General features: G+C 38.9%; 1 protein-coding gene across 1 annotated transcript in view; it reads right to left on the bottom strand.

Annotated features, from left to right (window-relative positions):
- Positions 1 to 21,218, bottom strand: part of ALCAM (activated leukocyte cell adhesion molecule) — a 126,919-nt gene extending 105,701 nt beyond the window's left edge. The window contains exon 1 of the mRNA XM_062596601.1: positions 20,906 to 21,218. Coding sequence (XP_062452585.1) covers positions 20,906 to 20,993 — 88 coding nt within the window. The 5' untranslated portion in view covers positions 20,994 to 21,218. The remainder of the gene's footprint in view (positions 1 to 20,905) is intronic.
- Between the last annotated feature and the right edge of the window lie 1,048 nt (positions 21,219 to 22,266).

Below are 22,266 nucleotides of genomic sequence, written 5' to 3'. Positions count from 1 at the left end.
AAATGCAGATATTTTAAAATCCATGTTATACTATACCTAGAAAATCTAAAATAAGTTTCCTTTCCATACCAAGTATTTTTCTTCCAGTTGCATCTTTCTTTAATAGCCATTCCAAATTTAATGAAATGGCAGTGATCTGGAAAGTATTTTAAGTCAAATTGTCACTGGTAGACCATAACCTCTTTTTTTTGCCAACCAATTTGTTTTTAATATTCTGAGATAGGTATACCTTATGTTTATTCCCTAAACCCACAGAAAAATTAAGAACAGAAGTCTGAAAAGAAACAGAAGGCAAAATACCAGCTCTTTATTTTAATGCTAGGACATTAGTGTCAAAAGAAATAGCCTGTTTGGAAAAACAAATAATTTAGCAACCAGAAGAGATTTTTTTTACTATTATTAAATCATCCTATTAAGGTGTATGACTCTGCTTTCCTAAGCAGTTTAGCTGGCCATTGAATTGTTTGTAAAGCATCCATCACGAGATATGCTCTGATGGACTCTCCTAATATCAGTTACCCTGCATCCCAAAGGCAGGCCAAAAAGAGACAGTGTCTGCAGAACTACATATTAATCTGCAGACATCAGTTTATGAAATCCTCTTGTAGTCTTGCTTTCTTCACATTTGCACTGTTTTGGGGAATAAAGAAAAATAAAGCATCTGCATGTAGTAACATGAGAGTGAGTGTAAAACACATTCGGTCAGCATGCCTTTTACAAAAATCCACATTTAAAGTTTAAAAAGTTTGCTCTGTTTCCTACGCAAGACAAGAAATAGAGACTGTGTGATGTTTGGAACATCTACATTATACACAGTATTCTGAAAAAAATGAATTGCCAAAATGCTTTATGTCATCAATTTTTAAATTAAAAATAGCTTTCATAACCAATCATCAGCAGAAATTCGTAATGAAAAATGGCCTTTAATAATATCCACTACATTCTGAATCACAAGGGTTTATTAGTAATAAAACACTTAATTACAGACTCAATTATTGATAGACATAACAAATGAAGTACAGTTCATTTTTATAAGCTGTGCAAAATATAAACTCAAAAGCAAAGAAACCATTCCTGATTTTTACTGCTTAATCCTAAGAGGTTTCTTTAAGAGTTCTGAAACAGCCCTCATCCCCTTCTGCTTTGCTTTTCCTTCATTTTGAATTAGATTTTCCCATCTTCACGTAATTTGTCTTTCCATTTAGCAATACAGTCCTTCACAGGCACCTTAGCTTATTTCCATCCAGCATACTGGACACACCAAACTGTCTCTTCTTCTGTTCTATCATTTCAGGCAACAAGAACCATTTCCATCTAGATTTCAGCCTGCTCAGAAGCAGGTCTGCTAGTCACTACTCCACCAGCACATCCTAATAGCACTGCTTTAGTAGTGTAGTGTCTAGTTAGTAGTGTCTGGTAGAAGGGCAGCCCTACCAAACCGAAAGACGGAGGAGCTGAACTGCAGTAAGCACCAAGAGTCTACTCTCATGTCTGCACATGGCAGAGCTGACTCTGGTTTCTTCGTCCTACTCATACACGACTTTGAAAAAGAGCCCTAAAAGTCTCCAACCTCTGAAGCCAGTTCTTTACAGTTCAGGCATCTTTAAGCTGATACTCAACAAGCTAGTAACAGAACTAGACAGAAAATCACCTCATTAAAAATGCAGTTGTGCAGCACCTCTATAAATCGAGTACAATATTACACTAATACCACTACTATCTTAACACATTAACGCTCTGTGCTCATTCAGGAATCCAAGCAGAGCCCCAGGCAGCATTTATGCACCCCAGGAAACCACTGCCAGAAGAAACTCATCTTTCCCCGCATTTCCCTGCTCAGCAAAGAATTTGTTAATCCATCTGTGTGGTGTAGATTTCCTGCTGGAATTTGTGCAGAAAGTTCGATCAATTTGAGAAGACTTGCATGATCTTGGAGAACAGAAAAAGAGCCTGACTAAAAATAGATATTGAATCTTGAATGAGAATCAAGCCAAAAATGTTAGCAAAAGTTGCTATTCCTAACATTGTTTCTGGTTGGATAAAGATTTCTTAGTTCAGTAAGGATAGCAACTACACCTAGAAAACACTTTCATTTTATCTGTAGCAATCTGCAGCTGCTAGTTGGGTTTCCCTGATTTAAGACAGGGAAGCAATAAAGTCTTACAAGCTTTGAATGGCTGCTCATTCTACTGATGTTTAAAGAAAAGTTATCCATCAGTTTTAAGAACAGAGGCATGGTCAGGAAGTTTCAGTTTAACTGATTTTAAATTGACTTTAAGTCAATTAAAAAGTACAAGCATGTAGAAGCAGAAAACAATTAGCAAGAGCCTGACTGGTGCCCACGAAAAGCTCTCTGAAAAGTAGGGGACAAAACAACCTGCAATTCAGAAATTTACCTGTCTATAAAAACTATTCTTGAACAAGAAACAAAAATAATTCTGTTAAATAAGTATGAATTAACATAAAGCAAAAAATCTTCTTATTGATTCAAACAAGATAAAAATCAAAAGCTAAACAATTATAATAAACGATTTCAGTACAGTTCACAATGGTCACGTAGAAATCCGACAAAAAAAAAGAATCCACGTGAGAGACCACAAGTTTCACCAGAGAGGAAGTAGTTTTGCCATAAGCAACGCAACTGAGAAGAATTAAGTATTCTACTGACAAACAATGCCTGTATGCATGGTCTGGTTAGCATAGAAACTTTATCCAATCATTTCCAACAGTTGCAGTTTCACATATTGGGAACTTCAAAGAATGAAGAAATATGCTGCACCTAAAATCTATTTTCAAAATACTACAATGAAGGAAGTGCAACTCTGGTGGGATACATTGCAATCCTCCAGAAAAGTAAAAGAAACAAAGCCTGAAAAAGCCTCCAAAAGTATAATCAATAAAGAGTCAATAGGTAAATAAATGTGTCAAACTAGAATAAAGTAACACTTGATTAGATGATATTTAAAAAATGCATAAAAAATATGCAAAAAAGCATAATGTCTTGTATAGGGACAGTGAATACTACCTTAAATGCGCTAGCAGCATTGGAAGACTACAATTTTCTGACACCATGCATTTATAGCCTGCCACCAGCAACAAATAACTTCTGTACTGAGTTTCAGATACTTGGCCAGACGAGTCAGAGACAAAAAACAATCAAAATAAATATAAAAAATAACCAAAACAAAAAATACCCTTACTTGCTATCTCCCATATCAGGAGGTTCTGACCACCAACGCGAATAAAGTAAAGATCAAAGGTTTGCTTCCCTGTTCAATTAAGCTTAGCTTTTCATCATAAAAATGAAACAAAGCAATCTAGGCTTACAATCAAAAATCAGAAGTGTTTCATTAATGAGAAAGTATTTGCCATCATCTTCGTCCTGAGATGAACAGGAAGTGTGCATGGAAATTGAAGGGATTGATCCTCATGCTTTCACATGTCAGTCTGGAAGACTCCAAAGATGAAAAACATCTCTTCCTCTCCTCTCTAAAACACAGTGTGTAGGAATACACTGAAGTGATATGTAGGCATTTATCAAAAATTATTATAGCTTGTAACCTTGCTAGTAAGTTCTAATAAATGAAACCACATTTACCATTTGCTAACGTCTGATAAGCAGCAGCTATAATGGATCCATGCTGAAAGCATGAATCAAATCACACCAGTATGAAAGCCTGTATGTGAAACATGGATATTTTATCTAAGGCTGCATCTGTTTCATTGCCTACTTTCCTTGTATAAGTGATGACTGAACTAAAATAGCCACACACAGCTTTATTGGTATGACTACTGCAGCATATTTGTTATTCGTGAGTATATTACCTAAAACAAAATGAGACACAAGGTTATCAAAAGTTACTTGTATGAATATTAATGACTTGGAGAACACTCCTACTTCGGCAAAGCACATTTGCTTACCAAACTGTCTCCTGGTCAGATTGCTCTACTGTTAATTATTTTAAGATTTCTGTACTCTAAATGGATTTAAAATGTTCCAAAGGAAATTGGAACACACAGAGCTTTTTAAAATACATAAGATACAATTTCCAAAATTTATAATTTTGTGATTTAAATAAATGTTAAAAAAAAAAATCATCATCCTCTATGTCTGATAATGTTACTGACGTGCTGCTTGAAGCAGAGAACCTGAGCATCTGGACTCCTCTTTCACAGCTAAAAGACAGATAGCAATATGGGCTCAAGCCTGTGACAGCTACCAGAAGACTGAAATTAGCAGAATTCAGTAACTATTTAGTTTTTATACCAGCTGAAGAGAAAAAGCAAGCCTGAATGTAATATTTTAGAAAATATTATTCTTTTTTTCCTAAACAGAAATTAAAAAAAAAGAAGCTATCTGACCCCTCTTCTCCATCCCCCAAAACTGTTAGAAGCCCTTTCTTAATAGACAGGAGCTTTCCACAGCTGACATACAAAAAACAAGCAACATCCTCAGCCTTTGAAGAATGAGTAAAAGGGGAAAATAATCCAGGCTTAATTATTGGGTCCACGACAAAACGTGATTTCAGAAGTCACCAGTCTGTATGAACAAGTACATGGCGAAGATTACTTTATAGGCAAAGGCTCCACAGCAGATGAGAAGGTCACTCCAGGAAAACTATCATCTTTTTAAATGCTGAAAGTCAAACTGCAAATAAACCTTTGCCCAGTGCAAGTGTACAAATAAAAGGAACTACGTAACATTTTTTTGAAGGGACTCTGAGAGTCGGAAGCAATCATTAATTATTGCTCCAGAAACAGTCTCCTTTCCTAACCAGATCCCCATGGCCAAAACACAGCAAATCTCAGAATCTTGTGTTTCTTCCGGTGCCCCACTAAAGAGAGCAGCAAGAGCTAGGAGTGGAGCAGCCATACTACTTCTACTTAGCTTTAAAGATAGCTGTTCACCTCCTTCCATTCACTTTTCTCACAAGAAACACACAAAAACCCACTGCAGCCCTTATTTCATCCACTTACTCTCTTAAAAATTTTCTCCTTTCTCTCTCACATGCTTTTGTCTCAACTTTTGTTTTCATTTTCTCTACCTGGTTTACAGAAAAATAAAAGGTACAGCTCCTTTATCAGCACAGCATTTCCTCTCATTAAGCATCAGCAACAATGAGACTCTTCCCATTTTATTTCAATACTTGCAAAAGCAATATACTCTGAGGCATAGTTTGGTAGACAAACTTTGATTAATTAGCTATATCCGAATACTCTGTCAGTATAAACACAGCTCATACCAGCATGCGTATCACTGCCAGCAGAGCAAACAATTCTCCCTCCCTTTCCTCTCCTTTCTTTTGTTTTTGCCAGTATGTTTTGCTAGAATAAATACATTTATATTAGTGCTTGCACCAGTAGAGAAGTGTCATGAAAACATACATTACATTCTTGAGAAATACTACTCTCTAACAAAACATTCCTTTAAAAAGTTTATATGGTAGACCAGTCCTATTAATTCTACCTGATACTTTATCTGATGGTTTCTTCTCTACGTATCTTTAGCAAAAAGAAAGCTTGTATTCAGTGACGCACATGGGGAAAAGAAGGGCGTCCCTCTTTCCTCTGCATGTAGGCTCCTGCTGGTTTAGAGCACAAGACTTTCCCACATAGTGACTCACTCAAGTAGGCAGAAGTAATGGGACTTCAAATCCTCACTACATTCATTTCTAATGGACTCTGACTTCCTTTGCAGTTTATACCCGATCACTTTCCTCCATATCTTAATTATTCCTATACTGGAAAATTCTGCAATTAAATAACTTCAAGTTACTGTCTGAGATGATAAATGACTCTTATTAAAAGAGTCTTGTTGTCATGATGTTATAGGTATGGTTACAGCAGGGCAAGAAAAAAAATGTTTAACTCATTTCAGATCTTTGCTCTCATTATTCCTTTAGCCTGAGCACAAGTTCAAGTAAAAGGCACCATATCCAAATCTGGCCAAGACTGGAATCCCTCAGCCAAATTAATATCCCACCAACACACAAGTCTGTTGCATACAGAACAAGGTTTTGACTAACATTTAATAAGCACCATTTTCTCCCAGCAAACTTTCTATACATCTTGCTTCCTGTCACAATTTCATCCAGTGTAAGCCAAGATTTTACAGTTTTCCACTTATGCCAAGACATTTTTTAAAAATGAGTTAAGTCTCTTATAGCTCATCATGGTGATCCTTCTTTCACTCATATTTTAGTCTCCTAGGCTAAAATTTCCTCTAGGAAAATTGATTTCCAGAAAGAGCTGGAATAATCTAAATGCTCATTATTCACAATAACATAACAAAATATGCTTAATTAAAAGTTAATATTGGAAAAAATCTCCAATTAAAACTATTTTGGGAGTTTATTTTATATAGCAATTACAATAAAGTATTATAATATCTCTTTGAAACGAAGTGGGGCACAAACAACACACAAATGGAACCATAACCAAATTAATCTACACTGCAACACAAAGAACTAATCATTACAGGATTTGATAGTCATGCATTTAAATATATCCTGATCTCAAAACTAGTAAGACGACAAAACTATAAAAACAGATCTCTCATGCTAAGTCTCATAAAAGTCTCAAAGCTGCAAATCTGTTCTAAAGGATTTCCTCACATTTTAATTAAGTCATAAAAAAATTGTGATGAGATAATCTCAGTGTATATAGGAGCATTTTCTCCATTTAAAGTTATATTCAAGAAAGCTTAGTAAGCTGCATATTCCCTGCTGACAACCTCAAAAATATCTTTCCTCAATATATTAAAGTTTTATATATGAAAAACCACATGTGTGCAATTTAAAAACAGAGCCTTAAGAAGTCAGATGAAGAGGTGAACTACCACTTGCATCATACTTCAGAAGACTGAACTAGAGCAAAATGAGAATCCCATACCTAAACTGTTTCTCTGCAAGTCACACTAGCTAGCCAGAAACACTCTGCAAAGAGGAACAGAAACATGGTACAACTAGTAAACAAATACCCAGAACCCTAGCAGCCTCCAAGTTATTGATTAGCATGCTTTCATGGGCATGATAAAAATATTTACTAAGAAAGAACATAAGACAGCAATCAAATACAGTCATTTTGACCATGCTGCCTCTAACCTGAAAATTATGTCCTTAAGCAGCAATATATTTAAATACTTGAATAATTTCTAAGTTGGATACTCAAAGACATGCTACTCGATCAGGACCCAAAAATACTGAGTCAGTTAAAAATTTCTGGATATCATGGCTCAGCACAATTTCAGCTATAGGTTTACAATGTCTTTACAATGTCTGTCAACTAAAACTCTCCCTCAAAAAAAAAAAAAATCCCACAATCTGATACTCCCCACTTCAGGTGCAGAAGTGGTAAGAAAAGATTCAGACTAGAAAAGAGGTTGACCATGGGAATTTTAACAGAAGTGAGTCATACAGCTATATTTATTACAGTGTTCACATTAAACAGCAAATAAATTTTTTCTAATAAAAATACAGGCTTATTTGTTCCAGAGACAAGAATTTCTTGACTATTGTAATTGATCATGGATTAAGATGTGTGTAACTGAAGAAAATTTGACAATTCAATAAGGACTGAGTTGAATATTTAGGTCAAACAACGATTATGTTTAACATACGACAGCCTTTTCTAACACATTACTTCACACACCAGGACATTTAAAAAGACTGGAAGAAAACATTAAGAGTCTTGGGGGTGGAGTGAACCTTAATATGAACAGCTTTCAGGTTACCTGCAATGATCCAAGAACAGAAAATGAAAGGTTCCTTAGAATGAATGCATTAGTCTTGATAATCCTATTCTCAGAATGATTTACAAGCACAGGCCATATAAAAGTTTAGTGTAGAAACACTTCAGCTTTGAGAAATCACTGAGGAAACCAATGTCTTGCTGAGGCACAAAAGAATACTGAAATGTGCTGTTAACAAGAGAGAAAATATAAAGAGCTGAGTACAGTGGCATTGCAATAAACTGTCTTGACCAAAGAAGACAGTCTGCCAAATACAGCAGGTAGAAGGAAAAGGAGGAGGCAGAGTAACTGTGAAATCAGAGAGTGTATGTGGTGATACAGGCTGGAGAAAGCAGGAACCATGCTTTCCTGAAATTCTGTTCTCCTTGTTTTACAGGGTCTCTTCTGTCTACCTCTGCTCCTTGCCCTATAAGTTTTCCTACAGAGGATCCTCCTCCTCGATCCTGTAACTTTCTAGAAAGTTTTGACAGAAAGTTTTCTATTCTCCCTCTGCAGCTTCTCTCTTGCAAACAAGAAAATCCAACCATTATTTCTATGCATACAACTTACCTCCTTACTCCAGATTTGTCTTGACTGACCTGCCTCCAACACGTTACAAACGTGTATACGCTTGCTTAGCACAGCTGTAACTGGAGCTGTCAACTTCCTCCCCCTCTTGCCCCTCACCTGCCAAGGTCTCTAACATAAGCACCACTTCCCACTATCTTTGCAGTCAAAGTGGATTTCCAAGTCAGATCCAGAACCTGAGGGACCACAGCTTTAGCTGATTGCTCTTCATAAACTTATACCCATAACACATCTAAGTCTTGCACAGAAATGTGTGAAGTACAGTTCCTCCTAGTCAAACTAGCTATTGCTTTTGTTCAGGCTCTTATTACTTCCTATCTCCATCCTTCCATAGACCTTGTCAAACGAAATTTTATCCCTCTGTCTGTGTTGCAAAGACCTCTTTGCATGGTTTTGCTATATTATACCCTCTGCAGGCCTATATATACATATATATATATATATATATATATGTGTGTGTGTGTGTGTGTATATGTGTGTGTGTATATATATATATATATGTGTGTATATATATATATACACACACACACACACATCTGCTTTATCACGCTTGAAGCAGGTTGCATAACTGCATATGTCATTCTGTGTAGATACTGACTCATGTCTTTGATCAGATCACCAGCCACTGACAGTAAACTTGTCTTTCAGGTAGTTTGTGTGCACCAACCAAGAACATTGGCTTAGACAGTAGTGGGAGAAAATTGAACTTTAAGTATAAAATAAAATCCCTCCTCTTTTTTAGTTTAATATATCTTGACAGATATTCAAAGAACTCTTCTTGCACTTCTAAATATTTAGCTTTGCTTAATTGTTCTAATTTCTATGGCCCTCTCTCTGAAACTGTAAGATCGTAGTAGTCTTAAAACATTGCAGTCAGTGACAGTAAGGTCTAGTAAACAATATTCTGGAAAAAAAAAAACAAACAAAAAAAATCTATTTCTCAGTCAGAAATATTCCCCCAAAAATCTTCCTTTAAGTTCAAGTGTAATACATAAAGAAAAGGTTAAATTACATAGTATAGACATTTTTTATTTAAAATCACAGATCTTGAATTTTTTTCTTAAAACAGATGCTAAAAAAGAAATTCAATTGCTAAGATTTTCAGTATTCTATTTTTATATATCTTTTGTCTTTTCTATGATCCTAGAAACACAAGTTCAGATTTGCCTCCCAATAAAAGCACAGAAAAACAACTGCTTTTTCAGTGTGAAACTGTGTGTCGGCTCACTTCACTCAATTTTAAACTACCACTCCAGTATGCCACCAGTACAAGGGATCATACCTGGCAATACACAAAATAGCATCTAGGAGGAATGGTTAAAGCAGTTTTTGAGTCACATGAGGCTTTTGAGCAGTTCAAGCAGGCTCCTAACTCAGGGCTGAATCACAGATGCCACTGGCCACCCCTCAGCTGCCTACAGAAACACAGCAGCAGTAGCTGCTGTATTAATTAATTAATATTGTTAGGTTGCCTTGAGAGTCGTTTTATACTCAACCCAGTCCTTCTTTGCAAAGGACCAAAAAATACCATCTTTGAGGAATCACTACTCCTACTTAGAAGCTATGGAAGTTTCCATTTCCCTGGACTTTTAAATGATATATTACATAAGCTTTTTAGGCCCTCACCACATATAAATTCTAGCCTTCTGAGCCTTACAATGCAAAATTCAGCTACTCTTTACACAGGGAGAGTTCTTTACTATATTATCTATCTGAAATATCTGCAAATATAATTTGCACAAGGCTAGAGACTGTGGACTTGCAAACAGTGTGCTAGGAATAGCAATTATTAAGGACACATGCTCACCACAGCAGCAGCCCATATAGGATTCTGCAGGCTTGCAGTTAAAACTGAAGTATTACCAAGCTGCAAAAGGCAGAATGCTCACTATGCTTTAAGTTTAGCTAAAGCGAATGGCACAAAAAACCCCCCATAAAACTGAATTATTTTTTCCATCACTAGATTACCACAGTTTAAATCAGCCACTCAAATCCTCTTCAATTAAATGCACACTGTGGGACTTCCACCCTAGCTTAAGGGTCTAAAAGTACTGACACATGCAAAAAACCAAACAAAAAACCAGCTACCTTAAGTGATCTCTCCCAAGAACACTGATCACTTTTCTCTTCCCTTAAGTAATAATGTTATTTTTTTTAAAAAAAAGTTCACATCCAGTCCTCATTCTTCACTGTGCATAGGAAAAAAAAATCAAATAATTTTTTTTTTAAAGCTACCATTCTGGAAGATACTGGGAAATTGTTTAGTTTTATAAGCAGATGGAAGTTTTAGGTATTAACTCCATGTCTGTAATTCCTTCAAGTCTCCATAAAACACGTTTTTCCAGTATCTTTCCTTCTCCCCTTTCCTAGGGGTAGAGGGACAGCCCCTCTTAAAATAAAGTTATACAGAGTTTACAGAAAGTTTCAGCTCTCCCCTCTCCCTCTCAAAAAAATCATTGCAATAATTCAATTAAAGTTTTCATTAATATTTCAATTAACAGGCTCCCCTCAGGACTTCTTTGTAATTTGCCATGTTCTATCATAGAACTCCTAAACTATAAGCCACCTATTTCCTTCCTGTGGTTATGAAAAAAGGCTGTCTGGGTTGTACAATATGTCAAAAAAGTAACAAATATTTATTCTGTCATCTCAAGAAAGCCTCCTCACAAGGGGTCATGGCCTCCTGCATTCTCAGTGTCCTGCTCTTTTACATTTATATGAACAGATTCTTAGAACAATCATTTCTGCTTACAGTTGAAAGCATCTCAAAGGAAGACTAGCAACTGGCGTAAAAGCAAGAAAAAGCCAGTGATTTATAAGGCTTTTGTGAATTAGAATCCACACCTAAGACAAGGCACTCTGGCATACTAAAAAGTCTGGGTTTTATATCCACTTATGCAAAGCACTGTCCAAATGAGCAAGTAGCCACACAAAGCTTATACATGCTTCTCAGGAGTAACCATATGTAAAACCATGACAGTAATTTCTTTTGAGAAATTCCACAAACACTATTCCTGCTCAGAAAAAATTAACAAGCCTTTGGGGTGAACTTGCAATTTTAATCTTCAAATATTCCCACATCTAATAAAACCAGACCATAAATCCCAGCTAAAAATGGTTCACCCATTTCTCGTACCACATGTGTGGATATCACCCCTCACAACACCCCCGCTCTCTCTGGATAAAGCTTCTGTCAGCTTACACTCACCCATTCAGCATTCACTGAAAGCAATACACTACTTTATTCATTCTGTTATGCTCTGTGCATCTGATGTAATGCAAGTAGAGCCAAGGACCATGAGCATACAGAATACACTTAAGCCCATCCTTCCTTATCACTGCTGTACACACAGATGGAAACAATGATAAAAAAAGCAACCTACAGAGTCCTTTGCACACAGTTCTGAGCAAGAGAACAAACTGATAACCCCAGACTATGCAGATACCCCTCTGCAGCAGTTCAGAGGGAAGGTATACCCTTAGCAAGAGTTGGGAAATTCTCAAGCTTCAGAGAAATACAGCTCTTCCCTTGCAGCTAAGTATGGAAAGGAAGCAACCATCACAGACACTACAGATGACCATCACTGTTACAGAAAGTTTCTGATCTCTAGCTCTTGAAATCACGCTGCTGAAACTGAAAAGCTGCACACTGCAGTGAGTTATGCTGCTGCAGTGATCCAAATCCCCAGCTGAGGGAAGACAGCCAGCACAGGCTACAGAGATGAACACTGCCAGCCTGATCTGTGGCCACTGACATGCCTGCTCCCATCCTGTGCCATGGGGCATGACCTCTGGAAAAAACAACTCTCATTCCCCACTCCCAGAACCATCAACCCTTTGGCTCTCAGAAGAGCGTGGTATATCTCTCATGGTCCTTGAATATATCAACATTTTGATACACATACTGGAAAGTTTGCCCTCTCCTGTCCTATAACAACTTCCTTTTGACTGTGGACTCCAAGGGCTTATGTTCTTTCTAGATAATGAAAGCAATTTCTACTGAAACAGGCATATGCTATTTTAAAACGTGTAAGAGATACTAAATAGATTCTGTGAATCCAAGCTAAAAGAGGTTCACCTGCTTCTCCTATCATGCGTGCAGATCTAACCCTAACAATCCAGTTATTTTCCACTATTTCAAGAGTTTTGTATTCCTCCCTCCCAGAAACTGGACAGAAGTTTCAGATTTAACATTGCAAGGTTCTTAAGAATACAACTCAATGGCAAGAAATGACCTGGAGTCACAGAGCTTGGATGAAATACCAGAAATAAAACTCAGCTCTTAAACCTGCAGGTAAAACATTCGGAAGCCTCACTCTGAGAACAGAAATTCTTACACAGACACACTGGTCTTTGCCACTTTACATTACTAGGGCTAAATCTTTAGGGTACACTATGAGCTACATTATAAGGACTTAAGCTTCAAAAGAATGAAACATGTTGCACCAGTGGCATGATGAGTAAGGTCAGAGTAAACTGTGGAACAGTTACTGCATCCAAAAGGTAAAGCACTGTTTTAGAAGTCATGTCAAGAAATAAACCACTCAAGTAAAACAGATTCTAGATATTTTAAATATTTAACAAAAATTAATTTTGACAATAGAAAGATAAAAAAAGGTAACTTTATGCTCATGCGAAGTCACTCTCATTTTTTGCTTATATAAAATGGCAGCTATTTAAAATGTAGTACCGTTCATATAGCAAACTGTGTTACTAGAAGTTCATTTGATTGTGCAAGAACACTGCAGTAAAAAACGTAGATCACTAATATAAACTAGAAACCGGGGATGACAGGAAGGGGAGAACACGACATTCATAATACTGATTTCCATAGGACTTGTGCATGTAGATAGGGTTCAAGACTAGCAATATTCTGCAACAATTTGAGAACTGAGAAGTTTTTTTAAACAAATTTGATAAAAAACACAACTAGTCTTGTACATGGCAGCTGGAAAAGTGGGTAAGGGCATTTTTCTTTCCAGTTTGAATTCATGACTGAGGTTTTATGTTGCTAGTTGTGATCATGCTCCTATTTGGCATTGTCAGAAACTTTAAAATAAAAGTTCCCTGGTTTTAGAAAGCAAATCTCATAATAGTGTATATAATACTAAAATTCATCCATTAATAACTCTCATCCTATCATCCTGTCCATATGCAAGCATCTGTTACACAATTTGATGTGCAGTATCAGCAATGAAGGAATCAAAATTTACAATTCTTTTCTCTTCCAAAATTACCCAACTGCATCAAAGTCTCCCAAAACCTTTTTAAAAACAGAGTTCTTTCTCCTTCTTTTCCTATTCTATGGTTAGCTTTTGCAAGTAAAGGCCACTAAGTTCATCTCTGCCTTCCAAAACAGTTAGAATAAGTCAATAAACAAACAGTTTTACTTGAATAAGCAATAGGTCTTGCTTGTCTAAAAGCACACAGATTTCTAGATTTCATGAAACAAAATTTCATACTGAAGCAGAGCATACGTCATTACCTACACTAATTCTATATGCAATCTACTGCTAAGTATTTCAGCAGCTGCAGAAGGAAATTCATCCCATTCATCCCACAAATAATAATAAAAACTCTCACACTTACATTCAGCTATCCTAACCCCATTCTATGAAAGGAGTACGTGCTGTAACATTCCTAGTTACAGAGCCTAATATGAATGTTTACCATTTTTTCTCATGGGATAAGCTGCTTCAATTCTTATTTGTGCTTCTAAAATATGAGCCTTAACAATTCTTCTTGGCCAGCAGGACGAACTCTAGCAACATCGAGTTTCTGAAAAACAGGTTGTTCCACTTTCTAAAATAAACATCCAAAAAACCCCCCCTGATATGTATATGTCAGTTGTATAAAATGACATGATTACCTCTAGTATATATGCTACATCCATTTTCTTATTCAACATCTAAGAGCTATTTTGTTTTGTTAAATTGAAAAATTAGGGAAAAAAATCAGGTAACTTTTACAGCAGGTCAAAAGATGTATTACTTCTATGTAGCATTCATCTGATGGAAAAATAATGCTGAGCATACTACCAATTTAGTGGGTTTTTTTTAAAAAAAAGGGGGCTGATTCTTACTAAGGCTTAATAATTAGACTCAAAATACTCTGATGAGATATAGTATTTAAGAAAAACCAAAGGATCCAAGAGAAATACAAAGTTCTAGGTTTGCCAAGCAGTTACCAGCTTTCTGTATTTACCTGTTTCTAAATCAAAGACAGAATGGATTAAAAGCATACAAGCACACGTGTAATCTGATTTTCTTTTACAATAATGAAAATCTAGATGATGTTTACAGAGCAACGAATCTTTTTCAACTTTTATTTATGATCCCAGAAGAACTGACAGAACTGTTTTTGTTAAACAAAAATACTGCTTAACAAAACCTATTGGAAGTGTTTTAGCTCTCTCATGCGCCCAGGGCAATCATTTCCTTATCCTGTTTGTATCTTATCGTGCAACACCATTCATCCCAGGAAAGCATCCTCTTTTTATTCATTATTCAAGGTTTTCTTGAATTTCTCCATGAAGTCCTTCATCAGACAAGAACAGGTCATTTGAAACACCGCATCAGTAACTGGTTCATTAAAAAACAAACAAAAAACTCCACACACCCACACATGCCGTACAGCAGAAGAGAACTACCACTAACTCAGTTATCACTTCAGGTCTGTCCTACTTCATGCAAGAGGAAGTTACTGGTGAAAGCAAGAGGCTTTCAAAAACAAAGCCTGTTACCTCAGAATATACTGAAGTAAAGGAATTTTAATATAACTTCCAATCTGAAGCCAGAGGTCTGAGAAAAGCACAAACACGCTGCCTCTATCAGTAAGGTAGTGAAGCTCCCTCTATTGAATTAGTTGCCAAAAAATCTAAAAAAGAAAAAAAATGAGAGAGAGAGATAAAAACCACACACCCTCAAAAAATAAAAAAAAAAAAAAAAAAAAAAAACACACAACAGTGTACTATAGTTGAAATCAGATTGTTTTATTAAAAAAAAAAATCTAGCTAAGAATTAACTACCTGATACGCAAAATACCTAAGAGAGGCACGTGAGTGAATATGAACAGCTATGGCACAGAGCTCCCAACACATTCGAAATTCCACTGATTCACCAGGTCTCCAAATCAGAAGAGTTTTGCAGTACATAAGACCTGAGTAGATGTTTAAAGTTGGATAAATGCGTGTTTTTCCTTAGGACCAAAATAACTAATACTTGCATTTAATAATGCATACAGATTGTAGAATCACAGCACAAAATGTAACCTATGAATGCAGTTCAAATATTTATCATTTTTCTTCCACAATAAGAGGTTAACTATACATAGTACAACTTAATTTAAAACACGATACAAATATCTAGATTACTGAAACAGCCGTTAAAACACTAAACACAATTTTTGCTTGTTATCAAGGAAATAGCTTAGTATGCCCCTAGTTACTGCTAATGAAATCACTTCAAATGCTTTCTAACCAACATTACAGGACTGTTCTACCCCAATAACCTCTTAAATCATACCCTAAAGCTTCGTGCTGTCTCCCTCCCCACTCTTTTATCACTTTTTTCCTTACTTTCTCCCTGCCTCCATCAAAGAGACATATTTCTTATCTATGAAGAAGATAATAGCTGAGTAGATGCAGGACTTGCTTTAATAAATAAATAATTATTTGCTGTTTTGGAGACTTACATGTATGAAAAGCAACTGAATCTTAAATTTGGCAGATAAATGGTGGTCAAAAAGACCACCATTTTAGAACAGTGGATTCCTACCCCTACTGGGGTAGGGCTCAGTGTGATTCAAGCCACTTTGAGCAAAACAGAGACCGAGGAAGGAGAGAGAACAACAACAACAACAAAAAATTATCTGATCACTGCCTATAGCAGATTATCAGTATCCTAGTTACACTACTAAAGCAAGATTCACTTTCAAGCATATTAGAGATGGAAATGTATGGCATCCCTTAGTACACAAATTGTAATATTAAAGAAAGGTTATCAAGGTATAGAATACATATAGGTCAAAGATTTGTCTTCAGGGATAACAACATGACAATATCAAATCAGAAGTTGTAGATACTCTTTTTTTTTGTGGAAAATCACATTCTACTCAAGTCAATTCTAATCATCATCTACAGCATTTACAATTCTTGAAAATTCTTTCATTTGAGCACTGGTGCATGGAAGCGTAACTGACTTGATTTTTCTTGAAAGCAGGACGTGAAAGAATTCAGCACATTGCAACAGGTGCTCAGTTCTCTTGGAAGTGTGGCTTTACAGGTTACATACATTTTCCAGTATCTTGAAAAAACAATTGTATTACCAGAGTAAAAAACAAACAAACAAAAACAAAACAAAACCCTATATACTAGCCAGCCTCAAGAAACCTTGAGGAGCATTGAACAAAGAGTCTAAAGATTATGCTTCAAATACATTAAATATCTTTGAAAAGCCAGTATATAAACACTAGCCATTTATCAGTTTCTAGAATTGAACAAGACTGTATTAAAAAAAAGTTTCCACGGTCAGCATGGTAGCATACAGGAATACTCCCATATGTGAAACAGCAGTGGGAGGAAAGCCATTGCAGACCAGCTTTACTGTGACTGTTACGCCTATGGTCATATAAAACAGGTCACATAATGTAGTAACTATGAATATTGCACAATCATCTATGGTTAGGAGATTGAATTACAAGTTATAGTTCCTAAAAAGTTAGCATAATCACTCTCAACTGCTAACAGGCTCAAAGTGTAGTTTAACTTTTTGATATAGATAGGCCTTGCTCCCCCATACCTGGTCCCTATTCTGTGATTTGCTATTGTTTCACTATGGGCTCAACTATCCCAAGATCACTTTGACAGCATCTTTGTTAGTCCAAAAAAATGCCTTTGACGGTGTTGGGGGGGAGGAGACACACAGTGCTGTGCTGCAGTATGACTGGCAAGCACATTAAAGCTATTAACACTGAAGTAATGCTTGTTTTTACACTAGGTCTACTAGACCATTCCATAGCATACATAATCAGATATGACATGATGAAAATCTGCAGTGAGCCCTCAATAGCTTAAGACTATGAAACACATTATAAAAGCTGAACATTTGTAAGAAAATGGAGAAGGTAGATTTATGTTGATGACACACATAATCTGCATTACGTAAAGTACTTGGTGGTATTTTCTGTATTCTCCCAGTCATGTATCACCTTGCTTTAATTTTGAGGGATTTTATTCCCAAAACTTTAAGAGGGGATAAGCTAATAAATAGTATTATTTCTACTACAAAGACAGCTGAAAATGTTTACCCTGAGATTACACATTAGAATCCTAGGTTGCTTTTAGGAAAGGAAATGAAATGAATAGCACTGTAAGAAAGGGTTGGAAGGTGAAAGTAAGATATTCTCCAATTAAGTACAACTCACCATAAAGGTATTTTATTTCAGGAACACATTTTTTTTTTTTTTTTCCAGTTAAAAAAAAATGGGGGGGGGGGGCGCGGAATAAGGGCCTCTCTAGGAACTGAAGAACTTATTTCAGTACGAAACTTGAGAGACTTAAGATTACAGGTCTGGATGATTTCTGTTGTTGCCCTCTACCCTGTAAGAAGTACTAGAAAAGCAACAGAGTAAGAGAGGACAAGAAGAAAAATATTTTTTGAGAAACTTTTTGAGCGTGTTCTTAGTAAAAGAAAAAAAATGATTTTTTTAAACAAGTCAAACAATTCCCAGAGCAAATGATTAACAACTTCTAAAAAATGAGTTGGGCTTTGCCAGCTTTGTGTTGGACCCCCAAAACATAGCGTATCGAAGCAAATATGCACAGTATGGCAGTTTCCTGACTTCAGTCTTAGGAAAAAAACATCCAAACAAACAAACAAACAAGCAAACATGTGAACCTTAGGTTTTAATACAGAAAAACAGTTTTCCTGAAGCAGTATCACGTGAGATGTACCAGAAAAACAGCAGTTAGGAATGGGAATACAATGATAAGTGCCATATGAATGAGAAGACTAAACATTATAGTTTCACTACGCTTGTGTAACATAGCAATATGTAACACATCTTCAATAATGAAACAATTCAATAGACTCTGCTCTTCAAAATTATCATTCACCAGTGAGGGGTAGGAGGAGGGAGGGTGGAGGGAGGATTAGCTCTTGATTAAAAGTTGACTTTCACATATATTTTCTCTAGAGAATCATGCATTTTAATTAGCATACCTATTTAGTCTAGCCTAGAGTTAATCTTCTGATAGCAAACTGCAACTTGGACCACTTCTTTTATGTATATCTTTATAAACATATATATATATATGTATATATGTATGTGGGTGTATATGTATGTGTGTGTGTATAAGAGATCTGTATCTTTTAACATATCTGCATTTGTAATATGTTATAAAACAGTGTATTCTGTAAAGAAGTAAATTTAAAATTTCTAATAAGAGATCACCAATAAGCTTGAGTATTGCTGGAGATCAACATCTGATACACATCAGTTTGTAATATGCTTTTAATAGCTTATCTATTGCCTTCCCTATATAAATCTGAAATGAAATTCACAAAAGCCAAACAATATGACAGAGTAATATATCCAGAATTTGTGATTATACATATAATATATGCTTACATATATATTATTATTGCATAAATTAGTATGAAACAGCTGGGATAAAGAGAAAGTAACCTGAAATATACAGTATTATCAAGACCTTCTTATAGACATTTTCATATTTAAACATCTTTTGGCCTTCAAAGAAAAAGATTTAAGCCTCTAGTTTCCAATTTAACTTAGGCTTTCCAGGCATTTCCCTGTGGTATTGAAGAGTTATTAAGCTGAGATAGTGCTGTTTTCTCCCAAGTGTTACAAGCATTCTGAACAGAGTTAGCCTGAACTTCTTATTGAGAGGGCAAGGAATAAATGAATACCAGGAAGAACTAGATAAATGGTCCACCTCCAATACTAGATAAATGGTTCACCACCTAAATAGGTAATAGCTGGTTCTATCTTTTTATACACCTTCACCAACACAAGACTTGAGATGGAAGGAAATCTGAAATCATTAAGCATTTTAAGTAAAAATGTGCATAGTCACACAACCGGTGAGATCACTTCTTATTTTCTTTCCTGTAAAGTGAAATAAAGCTCCCTACAGGGGACAAGCCTTGCTTCTTGGAAGCTGAGGTGCTTATCTCAACATAGCTTTATAATTTCATAAAATGAATAGTCTTTCCTGAAGAGTTTGTCTACATCACAGAAACCAGCATTCTTTGTAAGCACTGCCACTGAGACTTAAATTTTTAAGTCTTAAAGTGATTAAATACTGTATTTGCCAAAGCAAAAACCCAGTAGAACAGCTTGACATATTCCTTTAAGGTTCTTTCTGCAGCATCTTTACTATTCTAATTGAAATTAAAGCCTCGGTAGCCTTACTCTATTGGTTTAGTAGCTCACTTTTTAATTTCACTAAAGCTTATATGAAATAAACATCAAAATACGGCTAGTGAAAGAGGTCTCTGAAAGTCCCATCCTTATCTCCCACTTCGAAGAGACTGTGCTGTCTGTAAATGGTTAACTGGAGAGCACATAATAAAAAAGCAGGGGCCAGGAAAGAGAAAACACTAACTCTACCACTTCTGCAAACCCTTCCCTGTTGCAAACGCAAGCACACAAAGGCAAAGCCATTTCCTTAGAGCAATACAAAGTGTTACCACAGGCTGACGCTCTTTCTACAAGAATAATGAGACACTCTCTACCTCGAATGCAGAACTCCTCACTTCACAGCTTTCCTTTAGACTTCAGTCTCATGCTCAATATTTACAAAATAAAGCCTACGAACACCTCACGACCCAAATACTCCCAAAACAATTAGGGCTTTTTAAGCACTTCCTGCGCGCCCCCACTTCCCTAACGCCCGGAGCACGCTTTCAGGCAGGGAAAGAGCAGTCACCCACGGGAACCCGACCTGCCGCCGTCCGCCTCGTCCAACGCGGCGCTGCCACTCCGCGACGAGCGGCTCAGCCCGGCGCTGCCTCGCCGCGGCCCCCGGCGCGGGTTCGCGAGACAGGCGCTCTGCCGCGGTCGCAACGCGGCGCGATCGCCCGCTGGGCACCTCAGAGCTGGGACCGCTCCCCCTCGGACACCCCCCGTCTCCCTCCGCCTCACCACCAGGGCAGCTTCTTCCCCTCCCTCAGGAGCGGCGCAGCTCGCACGGCGCTGTCCCGCACCGGGGGTCGGCGCCTTTCAACTGCCACGGCGCAAGCGACGCCCGCCCGGCCCGCGCCAACGGCCGCCCGCGCCAACGGCCGCCCGCGCCAACGGCCGCCCGCGCCAACGGCCGCCCGCGCCAACGGCCGCCCGCGCCAACGGCCGCCCGCGCCGGGAGCGTTCGCACCGCGCGCGCGCGCGGCCGCCCCGCGGCGCCGAGGAGCCAGCGGCAGGTCGATGCAGCGGCGCTGGGCTGCGGGAGGGCGGGCAGAGCCGCCACGGCCACCTGCGGCCGCCGCGGCCTCTCCTCGGCGAAGTTGCGGGCGGGCGAGCGGGCGGTACGTCCGCGGTGCCGGGCGCCCCTTTCCCGCGGGCGCTCACCTGGCGGCAGGCAGAGGACTCCGAGCAGGAGGCAGAGCGGCAGCGGGCGGCGGCAGGAGGCGCGGGCGGCGGCGGGGGGCTCCATCATCCCGCCTGCCCGCGGCGGGACCGGGGGGGCTGCGGCGGAGGGGCGGCGCGCCCGCGGCGGGGGCTCTTCCCTCTCGCGGCGGAGAGGGGAGGCAACTTCTCCCCTCCGAGGCCGGGCGGCGGCAGGTTTCCCCGGGACGGCGGCGGCGGTCACGTCCCGGGCGGCGGACGCTGAGGCGGCGGCGGGGCGGCTGCTCTCCCTCTTGCCGGGCAAGCGGCGAGGAGCGACTCCGCACCGGGGCAGGTGGCGACTCCCCTCTGGCAGCGAGCGGCGCTCCAGGACTGAGAGCGGCGGCGGGGAGGCGGAGCCGGGCGGTGGCGGCGGCGCTGGCTCGGCCCCTCCGCCCGCCCCCTCCCGCCCGCTTCCCCCCGCCTCGCCGCTGCCGCTCGCGCCCCGGGGCGGCGGCGGCGGCAGCGGAGCCGCGGGTACTGCGTGCAGTAGCGTACTGCGGGCCGGCACTTAAAAGCGAATCCAGCTGCAGACGGCCCGCTGAAACGGCCGCGGTGTTGAGTGTAGAAAAGCGCAATGCGCGGTCCTCTGCCTCGTGCGAAGGAAAAGAAGACCGACGGCAATACCGCTCAGTTAAAGTAATTCAGTGGTGGAGTAAGGGAGGGGGGAGAAGGAACTTACAGCACTCTTCGTTGCATGGAGGAACAGCGATGAAGGGCAAGGGCGGGATCCCTCAGCACTTCCTGGAAGACAGCTGCCCTAAAGGCCAGAAAGATTCCTCCTCAAAGCGGCGTGCTCCAGAAACGGCGCTTTCAGGCTCGGTGCTTTCTCCTTCTGCCCCTGTGTTAGACCGAGCAGGTGGTGGTATTTCACAAAGAGGGACATGAGCGCCTTGAAATCACACAGCAGGTTTCCTGACTAACGCTTCCGTGTGACCAACACCTAGTCCACGCTGTCACGTGAAGTAAGCCTGATCTCTTGAAACTAGAAGTGTGAGTGTGGACGTCATGCGATCCCTCCTGAGGGACTTTGTAGTAGTGAAATCCAAAGTGATGAGTGTCTTGTCTTTACCATGTGATGATGTGGATGCTCAGAGAGGAACTTCCCCAAAACTCCTGCAGGTTGAACACAGATTTATTCTGTCAGCCAGTTTGCTCTTCTCGAAACAGTTTTCATGATGACGAAGAACTGAGAACACTTAAACATTACCACAATACAGAGTGGGTTTAAAACAATACAGCCTGTGTATTTTTTCCTCATGTACTTTACTTTTTTCCTGTAAAATGGAATGAGGATGTTTCACTTTCAGAACTTGAAGTCTATA

This window comes from Rhea pennata, chromosome 1, assembly GCF_028389875.1.
Source record: "Rhea pennata isolate bPtePen1 chromosome 1, bPtePen1.pri, whole genome shotgun sequence".
In the NCBI taxonomy this organism is placed as follows: domain Eukaryota; kingdom Metazoa; phylum Chordata; class Aves; order Rheiformes; family Rheidae; genus Rhea; species Rhea pennata.
Note: the sequence above shows the minus strand (reverse complement) of the source record. Positions and strands in the feature narration are given on the sequence as shown.